This window comes from Hyaena hyaena, unplaced genomic scaffold, assembly GCF_003009895.1.
Source record: "Hyaena hyaena isolate Hyena2069 unplaced genomic scaffold, ASM300989v1 scaffold_49, whole genome shotgun sequence".
Taxonomy (NCBI): domain Eukaryota; kingdom Metazoa; phylum Chordata; class Mammalia; order Carnivora; family Hyaenidae; genus Hyaena; species Hyaena hyaena.
The window spans coordinates 2,725,151-2,744,333 of record NW_024080681.1 but is presented as its reverse complement, the minus strand read 5'-3'; the positions used below and the strand labels follow the sequence as shown (position 1 = coordinate 2,744,333).

The 19,183-nt window shown below is 40.7% G+C and overlaps 1 protein-coding gene across 1 annotated transcript in view; it reads left to right on the top strand.

The window, feature by feature from the left end:
* MYO1E (myosin IE) overlaps positions 1-19,183 on the top strand; it is a 209,459-nt gene that overhangs the window by 100,028 nt on the left and 90,248 nt on the right. The window contains exons 4-5 of the mRNA XM_039230661.1: positions 575-669; positions 15,810-15,897. Coding sequence (XP_039086592.1) covers positions 575-669; positions 15,810-15,897 — 183 coding nt within the window. The remainder of the gene's footprint in view (positions 1-574; positions 670-15,809; positions 15,898-19,183) is intronic.

Sequence of the window (19,183 nt, the reverse complement as noted above, 5' to 3'; positions counted from 1 at the left end):
GCTGTGGTAGGATTTTTTTTCTGTCTATTGAGATGAAACAAACTGGTCAAACCAGTTTGTCCCTTTAAAGGACTATACCTCTTGCCCTCCTATGAGAAATGTTAGGTTTTCTCCTCACTTAGAGATAGTTTCTGGGGTGCCAGGATCTCTGACTTACCTCTTAGAAAAAAAAATCATGTAGGGATTTAGAATCCTAGTAAAAGTCAGAGCCAGATTTTTAGTACGCCTCTCTTGAGACCTGTTGCCCAGATGTCTTGAGAAGCATTTAGAAATGGAATGTCTTCCGCAGAGGCATGGTGGGTGGAAGGGTGTGGAGCTGGAGCGTCTGAAGATGTGGTTCACTTCTGAAGGCTGAATCACATGCTTGGTGACAGAAGAGCCGTTCCCAAGCCCGCCTCTGTTTTGTTAAGTGTAGCTCCTCATGACCTAGGCAAGCTTCGGAATTCTTGCGTTGCGCAACCCTTGAGATTGGAACTGTGCGGTGGTGAAGTCATTTCTGCGACCAAGGAAGGAGATGCAGTGTGTTGCCCTCTCTGACCGTGGTTTTGTTTTTGTTTTGTTTTTGCTTCTCTAGGCGCAGTATGAAAACCCACCACACATCTATGCTCTTGCAGATAATATGTACAGAAACATGATCATTGACAGAGAGAACCAGTGTGTCATCATCAGGTATGGGAAAAGAGCCTCACTAGGAATAGAGACCATGCCGAAGTTGGCATTCTATCAAGGAACAGCGCTTTTTCCGTAGCTGCTGGGGTCAGAGGGTGGTTAATGTACCTGGGTAACAAGCAGGCTATCTGCTTTGTCTTGGTTTATTTTATAACTCCACACCATAAAAGCTTTGGGCTTCCGTGGGATTGTGGTTCATACTTCTGTTGCTCTAGGTGTTAAGGCTGTAGGGGTCTACATGGTTCTAGCCTGACCTCTCTCTGATTATCACTGGGCTCTGAGCTAACATAAAGTATCTCCCCTCCCATTTGACTGGCTTCCCTCTGAATTGGAGATCCTTTATGTTGTAGGTACAGTAAGTGTGCTTCACTATTTTGTCAGCTGGAGTCCTTTTCTCTACTTCCCTCTTTGTCCTTTCCTTAAGAATTGAGTAGTTCAGATTTGAACTTGTTTTAGTATACTTTTTCATTGCCTTTTCATCTTCTGAGGGCATCACTGGCAAACACCAGGCTTAGGTGTCTGTGGCTACATTTCAAAGTCCCTTTAACCTGAGCCAATTCTGTGTCTTTGCTTTTACAATTACAATTTACAATTGTTAAAAATGCTTTTACAATTTTGTTTACTGTTAGGAACATTTTCAAATGTACAGAGAACATAAGCAATCCATATTCCCATCACTTAGAACTTGACAGTTGTTAACATTCTGTCATATTTGCATTCATCTTTTTAGTTCTTTTTTTATGTATGTTTATTTTTTTTAATGTTTATTTATTTTTGAGAGGCAGAGAGAGACAGAGCATGAGCAGGGGAAGAGCAGAGAGAGAGAGGGAGACACAGAATCTGAAGCAGGCCCCGGGCTCTGAGCTGTCACACAGAGCCTTATGTGGGGCTTGAACCCATCAACTGTGAGATTATGACCTGAGCCCAAGTCGGACACTTAACTGACTGAGCCACCCAGGCACCCCAGTTCTTCTATTTTTTAACCAAAGCACTTTTGAAAATTTTTGAGGTCTGAATATTTACAAATACAGACAGAATGAGAAAGAGTAATATAATAAGTCCCTGTGGATCTGTCTCTCAGCTTATACAGATGTTCCTCTATGGCCAAGCCTCTGTTACCTGGTCCTTCGTCCTGTCCCCACTTACGCAAATCCTAGGTAGCAAATTATTTCACTTGTCACTGATTGAGGAAGTGCCTCTAAACTATCATTCTTGATTTTATAAAGAGACTTCTGCCTTGGATGGCTCCCAGGAACACAGGGAGGGCCAGATTCCAATTTCAGGGTGGACTTTGGAGCAGATGGATGATCATATTGGTGAATGTCTTCAGATCATGGCCCCATCTCTATCTGGAGACAGAGAAGGAGGTTGCTCTCCTCCTCAGTAGTCTGTTTATCTGGGGAAAACCCATCATGTCTGCTGTTTATTTTCCTGTTCTGCCTCCTCATAGGTTAGCCCCCTTTCAGTTACCTACCCTCTCCTGCCAGCCTCTGCCATCTGTCAGGTGAAGTCCTACTCAGCAATAAACACCCAGGACTTGCCTTTGGTGTTCCCTGAGTCTTCCTCAATAGCTCACTGACAAGACAGGCCGGAAAAGTGGCCTATTGTAGATGCTAATTTCATCCACCATGCCTTGCCTTTTCCAGTTTAACTGAACAGGGATAAAGATTTCCATTTCCTGGATTGCCTTTATTAGTTCAGCACCTATAAAGATATCTAGGCTCTGCATCTAGAGATTCTGTTTCAACTGATTTATGGTGGGCCCAGAGCATCAATATCTTTTTTGCAAGCTTCCCAATTTTTCTAGTCGAGAACCAAGGTGAAGGCACCTGGGATCCTAATTCCCAGTCCTCTTGTCTTGAAGCACCCACTAGGGGAGGCAGATGCACTTCCTGAATGCCTGCCCTCTGCTGCGCTCTCTCTGCATAAGTTGTTTCCCACCCCCGTTCGCACCCCCCCCACCGCTCGCACCCCCCCCCCCGCCCCCAGCCTCATAGCCACTCTGGGTGTTGGTGTTATTGTTTCCCTAGGTTTCATCCAGAAACGGAGGCTTAAGAGAATTCTAAGATCCTCAAACTAGGAAATGGCAGCGTCTGTATTTGAACTTAGTTAGCCCTAGCCTGACTTTAAACCTCATGTACATTTTTTTTTTTTTAATTCTCATGCACTTTCAGTACACACTATTGTTAATTGCTCTAATGTCTCACCTTTCAGTGGAGGTTTTAGCAGCTACCATCTACTATGACGTGAGGTTTCGTCATTCGGGACTTGAGCTCCTAGGGTAAAAATCTCCCCCTGCAAAGCACAGATGCTTGTTTTATCCTAATCCTTTATAGGTTGTTGGCCATAATGCTTTCTGCAACCCAGATGGCTGACGATTCTGCTCTGTCATCAGTAGAGGACAGACAGATGGAGTTAATGAAAGAACACGACCTTATTAATATGTTAACCTCAGTTTCTTCCTGAGAAATGAAGATGCACATGTACACTAGATGTCCATATCTGGGTCATTTATCTGGCTTGACTTGTTATCCCTGGGCATGAGTGAGGGGATTATGGATGTATATTGATGCATGCATTTGGTGCGTTCTGTTAAGGAAGACTTCATCTGTGGAGGAAGCCGGCAAGCCAGCTTTACAGATAACCCTGCTTTTCACCCCACATTATGTTCCTTTTGAACCATGTAGTTTTAAATGTGTACATTTATTGTTTTTAATTTTTTTAATGTTTATTTTTTGAGAGAGAGGCAGAGTGTGAGCAGGGGCTGGGGAGGGGAGGGACAGAGAGAGAGGGAGACACAGAATCTAAGCAGGCTGCAGGCTCCGAGCTGTCAGCACAGAGCCCAACGCAGGGCTCAGACTTATGGACCATGAGTCATGAGACCTGGATCAAAGTCAGCACTTAACTGACTGAGCCACCCAGGCACCCCTAAATGTATGCATTTATCCAAGATACTTTAATGTGCTACCAAAAACAATGCATATTTGGCACATAGAAATAAAATAACAGTGTATTATAAAATTGACCTATATGAAATAACAGAATTCTGATAAATATTAAGTAAACATTGAATAGATATTCATTTTGTTTATATTTTCAGACTTTAGGAAGTCTTGATGATGTACATGGTTAATATCTGTTTTAAAAACTATCTTTAAAAGTTTTAATGGATACGTTCTTTTGATAAATTTATAAAGAGACATTTAAATTATTTGAGTTCTTCTCAACTACAAGTTGGGATCATTCTTCATCACATGGACATGAACACTATCATATTACATGAAGACATGAGAAAGAACTCCAGTTGTGAGAAATAAGAAAGCCTGTATCTCCAGTGCTGGGCTTTCTCCTAAACCGCAGGTTCAAAGCCGTGTGTTTGTAAATAAACTTTCATCAGAACAAAGCTACATCCGTCTGTTTCACGTTCTCGGTGATTGCTTTTGTGCTTCAGTGGCACAGGTAAGTGGTGACAGAGAACATATCTGGGCCTTTACAGGAAGAGTTTACCAACTCCTGTCTGAAGCACAAATTTGTCATCATAATAATCCCATGTATGTAACATACCAGTGTCTCAAATTGCCCAAGTTCATAATGGTTCTTTTTTCATTTTACCCCAAAATTTACACCTCCACCAACTCTCTCTTCCAAACATGGTTGCCAAATGAATGCTCCTATTTTATCATTTATTTTATGTTTTTAATAAGTTTTTTAATGTTTTATTTATTTCTGAGAGAGAGACAGCATGAGCAGGAGCGGGTCAGGGAGAGAGAAGGAGATACAGAATCTGAAACAGCCTCCAGGCTCGGAGCTAGCTCTCAGCAAAGAGCCCGATGCGGGGCTTGAACCCACGAACTATGAGATCATGACCTGAGCCGAAGTCGGACATTTAACTGACTGAGCCACCCAGGCGTCCCTATTTTTTTAATGTTTATTTATTTTTGAGAGAGAGAAAGAGAGACAGTGTTAAGTGGGGAAAGGGCAGAGAGGGAGAAGGAGACACAGAATCCAAAGCAGGCTCCAGGCTCTAAGCTGTCAGCACAGAGCCTGACATGGGGCTTGATAACATGACTGGAGCCAAAGTTGGATGCTCAGCTGACTGAGCCACCCAGGTGCCCCCTAAATTATTATATGATTTAAACTGTGTTGCACTTCTACTAAAACATCTCAGTGGCTCTCCATTGTCTAGTAGAGTCCAGAGTCCTTAGCTTGAGACACCTCTGACTCTATTTTCTGCTCCTCTAACCAAATTGCTCTACTCTTTTCCCTCCAGTGGATCAGGTTCACTTCCGTCTCCAAGGCCTTGCCTGGGTTATTCTCCCTGCCCCCACCCAACCCTTTCTCATCAACCTCAACCTAGGGGTCTTTCTACTTTCTGAATTTCAGTAGGAACTCTGATAGCCCTCATTTTACCACCTATTTAATAATATTATTTAATTTGCATGTGCTCATTTTAAGTAGTTTTTCAATCCTTGATGACTAGAAACTGTCGTTAGGCTTCTTGGTTTCTCTGGTACACGCAATAAATATTTATTTACTGATACTTTTGAAGCTGAAGCACTGGAAGTACAAGCTCTAAGTGCGATTTGCATTTTGATAAGGGGGAGATCACTTTGGACTACAACAGTCAGCAAAGGTGTCCCAGAGATGTTGGGGCTTGATTTGAGTGCCCCCCTCCCAACTGAATGTTTAGAAAGAAGAAAACATGAATGGCCTGAGGTCTTCTGGAACCCATCCTGTGTGATGGGGAGAAAGTGGGGAGGATATCAGTGTGATTGTTAAAGGTTTCTGCTGACTAAGTGTCCTTGTAAATTACTTGTGGGCCAGAATGGGGCCTTCCACTTCTGTTTCTATATTATAGCCACCTTGCTTTTGTGTGGCGCCGGATTGGTCAATTTGGGGAGGTAAGTGTGATTGGGTGACAGGCCCCTCCTTGAATGACAGGCCGGGTGATCTGAGACAAACCTGCAGACCTTGGTGATGTCTTGCAAGCCTCTGAGCAGAGACACGATGCACAAAAGTCTGTTGGTAGAAAAGAGATGGGCTCTTGAGAGGACGCAGATAGCCAGTGAGGTTATGAGGGCGGGACCTGAGCTGGGAAGGCAAAGGGAAGCTCATGTGTTCCATTCAGTAAGCCTGTGAAGCACTTAAAGAATAGGAGGTGAATGTGGACCCTGGACAGTGCAAACAGAAAAAACACAACAGCTCTGGCTACATTAGTATCATTGACATTGATGTGCTCCTGAAGACCCGAGTAGACGCCTGTGATTCCAGTGAATGAGCAACCCAGAGCTGCTCAGCTCATTCATCTTCTGTGCTACAAAATCCATTTGGATTTAAGTTTTAGAATTACATGCATGTTACCTTTGGATCTCTCGGAGACATCGCCAATCTAGATAATAAAAAAATCATGGTGTGATAAGACAGAAAAGAGGACTAGTAAGTTTTTCACATGTTCTTTATCATCTCTATATTACCAACCAAGACCTTGGCAGTATGGCCAAAGGCACTGCTGGAGCCTTTGCTAACTGACCTCTGTGGGGACTTACATGGCCATGGAGAGCATCCAGATGGCACTTTTATTGCTGCCATCAAAAGTGAATTCCTGTCTATCACTTTTGGCCCACATCAGCTCTCTCCATCCTAGCTTGTTTTGCTGCTGTGTTGTCAGTTTCATGCAAGATCCTAATTTTCTTTTTCACTGGAACTATTCGGATGGAATTGTTTTCTACAGAAGAGGGCATTCCATCCTTGATGTATCCAGCACTAGTTTGCAAAGTGTTCACAGGTTGCATCCTGAATATGTGCCAAATAAATATTGCTTCAGGATTAAATAAAGGTGTGAGAAGTATTTTGAAGGTAAATCAATAACATTTGGTGACCGAATATGAAAGTTTTCGTAGAGGAAAAGGAGACAGGTGTCATCTTATTGGGTCTAAGATTTCTGAATTTTCTGCTTCAAAAGACATCTTGGATTTGGAACCCCTAAGATTTGCAGTAGTAAAGGTTAAAGATGAAAAGATTTTTAAAAAATCCGAGCACCTCTAACATTTGGCTCGCATCCTATCTCTGCTCTCTGTCTGCGCACCATCAAATGTCTCAGGGATTCTCAAGCTGCCTTCCTGTCTTTGATGTATTTCAGGAACCTTTTATTATTAGCATTGGAACTCTTGTGTGTCTGTTGGTCTACCCCACTTCTTGTTTATCCCAGCAGCACTGGCCTTTGAGGCTCCCTGTCTCTCCCGCCTGGCTTTGGGAGGCCCTGTAGCCCACGGCCCTGAGTGGGGTCCGTATGAGGACTGCCCTCTCGCTGTGGACTTGTGGAGCAGGGGCTTAAATCTCCCCTTTTCCCCCAAGCTTGCTGCAATGCTGACCTTTTAGCTTGCGTGATTGTTGAAATTCCTTTACACCGAAGAATGTTGCTCAGGAAGGCTGACTCACTAGCTAATTAATATATTATCCAAAATCGTAAGAGTAGCTTTTTTTTTTTTTTTTTTTTTTTGAGGATGTGCTTTGAATATCAACATCTTTCACTGTCCCCCTTTATGCATTTCAAGAAATTGAGTCTCAGAGGTAAGGAGCCGGGTCAAACATCTCAAATTTGAAACGTGGCCAAGCCGCACTCCAAGCCGGGGCTACCTGGCTCCATTATTGTTTTCTTTCCACTTCTCCCTGATGCTGTGAGCCAGCAGGTGTCAGGTTGTCTGGGTGATAATCCGCTAGCACCCACTGTCATGTGTAGTGGAAAGAAAGACCTCAGGGCCTGAGTCACAGGGTGGATTCTATTCTGTTCCATATAAGTTGTGTGATGCGTGCAAGCTTCAGTCACTTCATCTACAAAATGAGGATTAGTGCCTTAAAGGGAAAGCTGAATAAGGAAATATACATAAGTTTTTAAACTGTTAAGACATGGTCTAAAATATGTGCTAATAACATTGAAAAGAATTTCAAAGCTAATAAGTAGCTGAGCTGAGGCTCAAACTTGGTCCTCAGACTAAACATTGGGTTCTTGCTGTTAGATCAGCCTTGGCCAAGAAGAGCATTGCTGTGAGGCCATTTTCTTGGCAGACTATAGGTGACATTTTTGTCTGCTTGACAGTAAAAGTTGATTAGGAAGACAGAAGAGCTCTTTGTCTTGTTCACACTTTCCTCATTATGTGAAAGAACGAATTTTTATCATTTACTCAGTAGCTTTGGCATGTCTGTTTGATTTTATATTTTGCATACTCAGCCATTGCGTGTACCTGAGGATTTAGTTTTCAGTGTCATGACAGCGTCTGACACATCACCCCTTTCTCATCCCCCAGGTGGGCAACAGAGATTCTTCACCTCAGACTTCCTTCTTTCCCAGATCCAGTAGGGCTGCCAGGAAGGGAATGTGTGAACTGAATTTTGGAGGAGGCTGTCCAGAACCTTCTTTGATGTGTTTCTCATTTAAAAAAAAATTTTTTTTTGAGAGAGAGAAAGAGAGAGATAGACAGAGAGACACAGAGAGAGACAAAGAGAGAGATAAAGTATGAGTTGGGGAAGTGGCAGAGAGAGAGGGAGACACAGAATCCAAAGCAGGCTTCAGGCTCTTAGCTGTCAGCACAGAGCCCGATGCGTGGCTCAAACTCGTGAACCGCGAGATCATGACCTGAGCCGAAGTCAGATGCTTAACCAACTGAGCTACCCAGGTGCCCGTTTCTCATTCTTGATCACATCTTGTTATGTGATCACAGGGATGCAGGCTATTATTTGTTAGTTCCCTCTGTGTGTGAGAGATGAGTGTTTTGACAGAAGCCTTAAAGAAGTGTCTATCAGCAAAGACCCAGGTGTAGGTAAAAGTTTGATGATGCTATGAACTGTGCTATTTATGGAGTTACTTTATGAAACACTGTTGATTTTAATCTGCCAGGAAACTCATATGAGGATTTAAGATATATGCCTTATCTGAAGCAGTAGAGCTCAGGTGCTTGCTCAGGCATTGCTACTCACTAACTATGTGTCCCTGAGCAAGCTGCTTAGCATTTCTCATCACAACAGTCTCTGATGTGCTTTCGCTGCTCACTGGACAGTGCTACCATTATGACACCTGCTAGTTTGCTCCTTTCAAATCTCCTTTGCATTTGATGTTATTTCTCATCTCCTGGATTATTTGTCAAACACAAATATGTTCATCTTTTGAACTCTAGAATTAGGAAAAATTATTTTTTTAACTATCCCTATATTTGTTACCCTTAGGTTATACCTTTTGTTTGTTTTTAATTTTTTTAATGTTTATTTTTGAGAAAGATAGAGACAGCTTGAGCAGGGGAGGGTCAGAGAGAGAGGGAGACACAGAATTTGAAGACAGGCTCCAGGCTCTGAGTTGTCAGCACAGAGCCCAACATGGGGCTTGAACCCACCAACCGTGAGATCATGACCTGAGCCAAAGTCAGACGCTTAACCGACTGAGCCACCCAGGCGCCCCTAGGTTATACCTTTTGAAATGAGTCAAGTTCAATATTAATATGTCCGTATATCAAAGAAGTAGGGTTTGAGAGAATCGGTCCTAGTGGGAATTTTTCAGAACTTCACTGTCTTATGAATCTCCCTGCCCTGTTGACACCATTGACCTCCAGCTCCCTTGGCTTCCATGATGCTTCGTCTCCCTACTTCCCTTTGTGCCTCTTCAACCTTTCCATCTTGTTCTCTGTGGGGAGCTTCTTCCTCTACACTCTTGAAATGTCAGAGGTCCCTACTTCATTTAACATGCTTTTAGCTGCCAGCAACAGAAAATCTAAATCAAACTGGCTTAGAAATTAAGGAACTTTATTATCCCACATAACAAAACATGCAGAGGTTGTGCGGACCTCAGGGCTGGTTGTTCAGTGGTCCAGTGATGTCATCAGGGACCCAGGTCCTTTCGACCTCTCTGCTTCATAGTCTAGACAACCTAAAATTGCTTCTGGCTCCTCTTGGTGGTGCCAGGTGGCTGCCAGTGGCCATCAGAGTGACATACTTCCTTCTTCACATCCTAGAGGAGAGAGAAGCCTCTCCCATTAGTTCTCCCTTCAGTGTAATTAGGCAACTTCATTAATTTGGACTCTTGGGTTACTGGGGGTGGGAGGCAGGTCATCTGGGCTTAGCTGAGCATGAGACCAGCTTTTCTATGCCCTATGCCTGCTGTGCCAGGCAAGATACCTGAACCAAGTCAGGAAATTGTCAATGAAGGGGGATGGAGAAAAGAGCTTGAGTGGGACCCAACTGTGGCCACTACGACCCCCAAAGTCCTAGTGTGGCTTGTCTTCACTCATGCTTCTCCTTGGTAGTCCCACTTACTCTCACTCATATCATGGTATTTTCATCCAGAACCTTTCCCTATGCTTCAGACTCACGTTTTTCACTATCTGCTAACCATCTATCAGCCACTGATCAAGACAAATTTAAAAGGGATATGTATGTATGTGTGTGTGTATGTACACGTTCACAAATGAAAAAATATTCTCAGATATGCAACTTTGCTTATAAACACTCTTTTAAACAATTTATTTTGAAGTAATTCCAGTTGTACAGAAAAATGGCCAGGATAGTTCAGATAACTCTTATATCTTCTTTACATAGTTTCCCCTAACATTTTACCACATTTAGGCTCTTTCCTACCTCTTCCCTCCTACCTCTTCCAACCATACACACGTACTCACCATTATTATTATTACCAGAATATTGCTATTTTTCTGAACCTTTTAAGATCAAGTTGCAGATGTGATAATTCATCACCCCTAAACACTCCAGTGTATATTTCTTAAAATATACACTTAAAAGAAGCTTTCCTACATAACCAGTTAACATACTCCAAATCGGGACATTGATAATTGTATAGAGCTACCTTGCCTGTGGACCCCATTTACATTTTACCAGTTCTCCCCAAAATATCTTGCTTTCCATTTTGCTCCAGGTGTCTTTTCAGGAATAGATGATCTCTTCAGATTCTGTCATTTTGGAACAGGTCCTCAGATTACAGGTGACACATTGTGGTGTTTACTCAATACCTGTCAATTTTTCTGCTCTTTGTAGTTTTAAATAAGAGTTCAGGCATTAAATTTGGTAGGGGGACCTCATGTTGGATCTAGTGATTCCTTCTGAACAGACTCAGTCATTCTTGCTGAGTATCCACACCGTGCTCTTGATCAACTGGTTGGGCCTGTACCTGTCTCCTAAGTTTCTTCTGATTAACTTTACCATATTTTCTTTTAGGACCTGTTAGCATTTTGTGGGCATATTCTGAGATTATAGCAGCACCTTGCTCCTCATCCAACCATGTATGGACTATACTCACAGGATCATAATCCAATATTATCTTGATCTGTGCAAACCCTTTCATACTGGCTCTTGTGTGCTTGACACGTCCACATCAGTCAGTCACTGTACTTCTTTACTCATCGACACAGTGACAAGTTCTAGGCTCCACTTGCATTTTCCCTGGTCCAGCCCTAGAATTAATTGGCCATTTCTCCAAGGAGACTTGGGCTCTTTCATTCTGATATGATATGATATAATTAATGTTAACATTAATATATATATACCATACATACCACACTTATGACTATTTCTCTGTGTGTATGTACTGACACAGAACATTCTAACAGTTAAAATGGATGCTTTTTTTTAAAGTTTATTTATTTATTTTGAGAGAGAGAGAGCATGGGCAAAGGGCAGAGAGAAGAGGGAGAGAGAGAGAATCTCAACGCAGGGCTCAAACTCAGGAACCACAAGATCACGACCTGAGCTAAAATCAAGAGTTGGAAACTTAACCTACTGAGCCCCCCGGGCACCCTGAAATATTTTGAGACTAGGAAGGGGGAGATGGGAATAGATTGGTTAATCTTCCAACAGTAGAAATTATTGACTGTCCTTATGCTATGGGATATCTGCTCAAAAAATATGACTGAAATGCTTTTACATTTGCTAGAGTAAGTTGAAGTGAAGTGAAAACACTATTGATCTTTAAATTTTTTTTTTAATGTTTGTTTGCTTTTGAGAGATAGAAAAACGGACAAAATACGAGCTGGGGTGGGGCAGGGAGAGAGGGAGACGCAGAATCCAAAGCAGGCTCCAGGCTCTGAGCTGTCAGCACAGAGCCCAATGTGGGTCCTAAACCCACGAACCATGGGACCATTACCTGAGCCGTAGTTGGATACTTAACTGACTGAACCACCCAGGTGCCTGGAAAGCGCTATTGATTTTTAAGTGAGGAATAACTTTTAGACTTCAAAAAGCAATTATGGTCCTTGAATCCAATTATTAATATACCATTGTAAATAACTTTTTTATCCCCAGAACATTCTTTCCATTTCTTTGAAATTTTAGCGTATGTTTCTATTTCTATAGCTAATGCACACAATATTATTTCCTATTTAAATTGATATTTCTTGTGAAGTCTGTCTTGACTTTGTTCTAAATTTGTTTGATTGGTTCACGGCCAGCTATATAAGAACTAGGGAGTTAGTTAAAAAATCTTATTTCTAGGCACTGTTCTTGGAGACTGGGATGGAGCAGGTCAGAAGTGGAGCCCAAACATAGGCATTTTAAAAGTACTTTGAGGGGCGCCTGGGTGGCTCAGTAAGTTGAGCATCTGACTCTTAATTTTGGCTCAGGTCATGATCCCAGGGTTGTGGAATCAAGCCCCACGTTGCCCTGGGCTCCCCAGCATGGAGCCCACTTGATACTCTCTTTCTCACTTCCTCTGCCTCTCTCCTCTTGTGCCCTGTCTCTGAATAAAATTTTAACAGAATTTCAAAAAAGAAATGAAAGTACCTTGAGGATTCTCGTCGACTGCTGGATTTAGGGACCAATGGGGCCTTTTTCTAACTTAAAGCACATATTATTTTAGAGGGTTTGGTGGGGTTTTTTTGGTCCACTTTAGAAGTCAAGTGAAGGCAATTAAATTAAGAAAGGCTGCCTGTAACTATAAGCAAAGCAAATTCTCTAACTGCTGTGAGATACAAAGCAAATAATTTTGGGTATGCTGTATAATGTCTGATACCCTCACCTTCCTTTAACTCAGATTTTAGTCCAGGGGAAGAAATGATATTTTCCTATCCCCAAAGGGCCAGTATAATTATGGTTGCATATATTTTAAGCTTCAAATAATTATGTAACATTGTTATTGTACCATATTCTGAGCAAATTAACCAGCTTCTGATCAATAAAACGTTTAAGTGTTTATAAATGGAAACCAAGAAATGAAAATTCCAGTCACTGTTCAGCCAGAATTAATTATTTTAAAGCTTCTGAAAAATATCACAATTTTTAGAATATAGTTCTATTATTGGATCTGGCTTATTTATCTTAATATGTGAAATGAATTATGTTCCAGTATTCTTCTGTTCTTCTGCTTCCAACAAAAGAGATAAAATAGTTCATGCCTGATCACACTAATAACCAAAGACACAGTGGGGGAATCACTATACTTTGATTTCATAATTTTACTAGGAATTGTCATTTTTCCTTTTCTTTCTTGCACACACACACACAGACACACACACACACACACATACACACACACACACACACTACTTGCATCAAGGAGTTCTAAACATGAAAATGTTTACTCATCCTGAGAAGGTAACTTGAGGAATAATCTAAAGAAATTGATCAATGTTGGGGCGCCTGGGTGGCTTAGTCGGCTAAGCGTCCGACTTTCGCTTAGGTCATGATCTCGTGGTTCGTGGGTTCGAGCCCCGCGTCGGGCTCTGTGCTGACTGCCAGCTCAGAGCCTGGAGCCTGTTTCAGTCTGTGACTCCCTTTCTCTCTGACCCTCCCCTGCTCACGCTGTCTCTCTCTCTCCTAGAAATAAATTTTAAAAAAAATTAAAAAAAAAAAAAGAAATTGATCAATGTTGATAATCACTGTGGTATGTGGTTCCACTTTTTCTAGAAATGCTGTTTTTAAATACCTGAACTATATAGATAATTACCTGTCTCAAAACTTTAAACATTAAGAGAAATCACATCAAAAGAAAAAAGAGTCATCTACGTACCAGCCCTTCAACAACTCAGAAATATTTTTTCTTTGTTCCATTTCCATTCTTCTCCATACCTTATTTTTACATAGTCATAATCACGTTATGGATACATTGTCTTCTGCTTATATTGCCATTAACCTTAATTGCATTTTCTTTATGTTGCCACATAGTGTTTTAATGATTCTAAGTTTGTTTATTTTTATTTTAGAGCACGAGTAACCAGGGGAGAGTAGCAGAGAAAGGGAATCTTTTCTTTTTTTAATACTTATTTACTTTTGAGAGGTCAGAAGGGGCAAAGAGAAAGGGAGAGAGAGAATCCCAAGCAGGCTCCAAGCACAGAGCCAGATGTGGGGCTTGAACCCACCAACCAGGAGATCATGACCTGAGCTGAAATGAAGAGCCAGACACTTTACTGATTGAGCCACCCGGTCACCCCTCTAATTATTTTAAATGTCTGTATGATATTAGATTGGGTGGTTGTACCTTTACACTCTTGGACTTTATAATACCCTTGACTGTTCACATTATTTACAAAATTATAAAATGGAGTTTCATTTGTTGACAAAACGTGTGCTTCAAATGAGCAAGAGTGCACGTTTTGACCCTGGTTCTAGCGTCATTTGATTACGTGGACCACTGAAGCAGATCATTTCCTTGTTGAAACTGAAGTATTCACTATACCTCCTTGTGCCTGTGAGTAAGCATGTCCTCCGCAAACAGCGTAACGTTTCATCTCAGAGTTGCTGGTTTCTACCTGCCGCCACACCTCAGGGAATTTTAGTTTGGTCTCCCTAGTCATGTGACCTGGAAGCCAGAACTGAGTATGGTGAGTGAGTTGCATTGGTGGATTCAGACCTTTCAAGGCCCTTGAAGAGTTCCCTCATTCCTCCCTATAATCTCTCTAATTAAACATGTATGAGAGAAAGACATTCCAACTAACTTCTGAATTGTCCCCTGATGACTACCTTAATCCTCTTTGTGTTTGTTTTGTTTCGAAATACCCAATTATTTCCAAATTTTAGTTTCTTTTTGAAGGTAAGGGGTCACCTGGCTTGGATGGACCCTAAGCAGACTCTTCCCCTTTTCTTGAGTAACTGGGCAGTTGAGAATAGTTCTTGAGGTTGAGTGTTCATAGACAAATAGTTGCTCTCTACCCCGAAATTCTCGATCACCAAGAACGAACAAAAATATTGTCTCACGAACTCGTAGCAGCCTGAAGTTCTCACACTAATTTTCACCATTATTTTACATGATCTGACCTCTGTTAATTAATTCTATCATGGCAACACGAAGGCAACCAATAGAGGAGAAATCTGACTGACATCAGCGGGTTTTGAGTTGAGGTCATCATCAATTTGAGGGGATTTTGAAGGAAGAATGGGTATTTTGAAGAGTAGACTATACACTTTTAACAAAAGGGTTTCCCTATGCAGTGAGGCCACCAAAACGGAAGGTAGTCTCTGTTATGCAGGATGTGATTAATATTGCCTCATCGTTTAATTTTAGAACTTCTAAAATAAAGTTGCTTGCATCAGTTCAAGGCACATGGTCTGAAACCTGAGAGTGCCTATGTTTTCCTTTTTTTTAAATCACAGAAGTAATAATATGCATTACTAAAGGTTTGGAAAATAATGAAAGAAAGGGGTCTTCCATGGCATCTTTTCCTTTACCAAAACCTCTGCTAACATGTTGCAGTAGTTCTAGCCTTTTCTTTTCTTATGTATATTTCCCCTAACTTGTGTTCATGTGTTCATATATCATTTGTATCTGATTTATTTCACTTAACATTATTTCATATGCTTTTTTCCATAAGTTTACAATCTTCGTGTCAGTTGTAAGTTCTGTAGAGTATTCCATCTTTCTGATATCCCAAAGCGTTCCTAAATCACGTTCCCTGTTAGCAGGCATTAGAATGCCTGGTTGTCTATTCTGGACATGGCCGTTATCCAGACCTTGGTCCTCAAACCGTGTTAATATTGGTCAGACAAGTCAGGGAGGGAACTCTTCCTGCTGTGATTTGCCTTTCTCAACCAATATCATGTGCTTATTACCGAATTCCTCTATGTTTGCTTTCTTTTTTGTTTTCGTTTGTTTTGTTGGGGGAGGGAACTGGTTGTGATCCACCTCATGGGTGGGTATTTTTGTCTTTTCGCAGTGGTGAAAGTGGTGCTGGAAAGACCGTGGCTGCCAAATACATCATGAGTTACATCTCCAGAGTGTCGGGAGGAGGTCCCAAAGTCCAGGTGAGTTAGTGATGTGGCCCCTTTTGAAGCCCTGTACTATGTGAAATATGGAAGTCTCCGTTGGCTTGTTTAACAAAACAAGAATGTTTTTTCTACAGAAAAGTCATAGGTTCTATAACCAAGAACCTTGAAATCTTCAAAGAAATAGCATGGGATGGAGATACCGGATAAATAATGAGGTCTTATAAATCAATAAAAAGCGTCAAAAATCCTAAAAGGAAATAAATAAAGGGCATGAAAGACAACTCATAAAACATGAAATTATGCTCACTCTCAGGATAATAATGACAGTGCACATTGAAACTTAACAACTATTTAACTGTCAGAATGGCAAAAATTTTGTAGTATTTTAAACAATGTTGGTAAAAATACAGGAACATAGTCCCTCTCATACATTGTGGTAGGAGCATGAGGTCGTATGCTCTTAATGGAGGGCGTTTTAGCAAAATCTATCAACTCTACATGTATGCGCCCTTTGACTCACTCATCAGTTTTGCTTAAGAGAACGTATCCTTTAGATGGACTGAAATATATGCAAAATGATGCAGTTATTTGATATGGCATTTTTTAGTAATGTCGAAGACTGGAAACAACTTGAATGTTCATTAGTTGGAGACTGGTGATATAATTTGTGGCTGATAATAGAATAGAATTATGAGACAGCCTTAAAAATGAAGCTTCATAGACTGATAGGGAATGATCTCCAAGATAATGATGGACTGCAAAAAAGCAAGGTTCAGAACATTGTGTATCATGTGTTACCATTTGAGGAGAAAAAGAGAACATATATCCATATTTGTTTGGATATGTGTAACATACTTTTGGAAAGATAATAAGAAGCTGATAATCAGTTCTTTAGGGAGGGAAACTGGGAGATGGGGGGGGTGGGGAAGGCACACTCTACCCGATATCCTTTTGAAACTTTTATGGTTTGAACTAGGAGACTACATTTCCAATTCAAGAAGTTGATAAAAATCTTAAAATAGAGAAGGGGGAGGGAGAGACTAAGGAAGAAGGAAAGGTTAGAGAATAACATTAGGAAGGCAGGGAGATCCAGAAAATGAGAATACAGGAGAGATGGAAAAATAAAAAAAATTAAAAAAAGAGGGGAACAGGATATGGGCAGAGAAGCAGCACATCTGAGAGTACAGTATGAAGAAGGTAGATCGAGCTTCCTCTGTCTTTAGTTTCACTCCTCATGGGAGCAGAATCCGCATCCATAGGAATGGGCAAAAGATGATGGTGAAGGCAGGCGAGGGTCCACTGGGACTGCCCCAAACTCAGCTCTCATCACTGGCACAGACCACTGGAAACACTGTTTTATTGGAACTCATGCTCCCAGGTAGATTTCAACATAAAAATTAATTTTTTGATCAGAATCATTGTTATATGTAAGCGATGGAACCTACTTCTGAAGCCAAGACTACACTGTATGTTAGCTAACTTAAAAATACATTTTAAAAAATCAGAATCATTTCATAAGTGATGTCATTGCTGCAGTCATCTGTAGACTTTAAAAAGATACGTCAAAATTCTCTTTACTGTGGTTCTGTCTGCTAATTAAATGAAGTTCTGTTATGTCCCATTGGGTCAGAAAGCTTAAGGCAGCATCGAAAATTCCTTTCACAGAGAGAAAGGGTCTTAGCATGGCCTCTTTCACTGAATGAAAGGCAGATGTAGAGTAACACTGTCCAGTGGCACAAATGACAAACATAATTTAAAATTTTCAAGTGGCTACATTTTTTAAAAGGTAAAAAGAAGCTTATGAAAGTGATTTTAAAAAATACATTGTATTTAACTTAACATATCCCAAACATTATCATTTCAGCATATAATCGCTATCAAAAACCTAGTGAGATATTTTACATTCTTTTTAATGTTAAATCTTCGAAATCCAGGGTATAATCTACACTTAACATCTCTGTTGGGACTAGCCTTCTTGCACTCAATACAACATGTGTTTCATGGCTTCCATACTGGATTCAAGAACCTGGATTGGTGTGACGCCACTTGATTATCTCCATTCATGTGACTGTACCCTAGCCCTAGAAGGTTGACATGAAGACAGAAACTCAGGATGCTGTTTTGTGAGCGGTCTGCTCCTTTATATTAATTTGTTCTTTGTCATTCCCCCAGTACGCTGACCACACGCCACAAAATTCTGTGGGACACCTTGACAGTTGGTGGATGCATGATGTGTCGATACGTGCATAAGGATTCTCAGTTAAAAGTCAGTAATTAAAGAAGGGAAGAAACAAGAGCCTTTCTTTTGTTCTACCCCTTTGAGAAGCTGAGTGTTGATAAATGGTGTCAAAAAACAGATATACATGAATGCACCTTGAGTGTACTGTGCTAAGTGAGATCAGAGACAATGTATGAGGACATTGGTATATGGAATCTAAAAAATTAAATATGAAAAAAGACTAAAATGGTGGGATGATTAGATATGTGTGTGTTGGGGGTAGAGGTGATAAGGTTGATATTGTTTGAGTGTACAAATTTATAATAAGTATTAAAAATTAATAGAGATTTAATTAACAGTATAATGAATACAGACCATACTTTTTACTGTAAATATGTAATGTGATAAATATTACTACATCAGGAATCACACTATAGTCTATAAATGTATCAATGTAACATGCTGTACATCTTACATAATATTGCATCTCCAATTTATTCAAAAAATGTTTTGATAGATATACAAATTGAATATTACTCAGCAATAAAAAATCAACTACTTTCCGTTAGAAAACAGATATAAAGGATTAATGAAGAGCCACAAAGTCCAAATTAATTTTAGAAAGAAAGCACCATTTATATAAATCCATGAGTTGTTAAAGGAGAGTAGGAAGCTTGGAAGATGTTTCTAAGCTTTGAACTTGACCCCATGGAGGGACCACTCAGAATTTGCCTTTGGCTCCATTGCTAATGACATGTCCCAGTTAGTGAAAGTGCTGTCTTTCGATCTTCATATGAATGGTAAGGGGGGAGAGGGGGTGCCAAAGGAATACTTGAGCTGTTACATAGTTAATTAGTACTTGGTGCCTTCATCTAGTCCTATCTGCTGCAGACCATGACCTAGCAACCAGACTGCAGACTTTTAATGTTGACTTTTCTCTTCCTGTTTTCCTATGAGGACAATGATGCAGAGCTCTTGGCTTGAAATTAGTCAGTAGCTGAAGAGTGCAGACCAAAGACTTGTTATTTCTGGAACACGTTTAACCGTAGCATGTGAATAATTAGAAGTACAAGGAATGACTCACTTGTTGAAAGACCTCTCCAA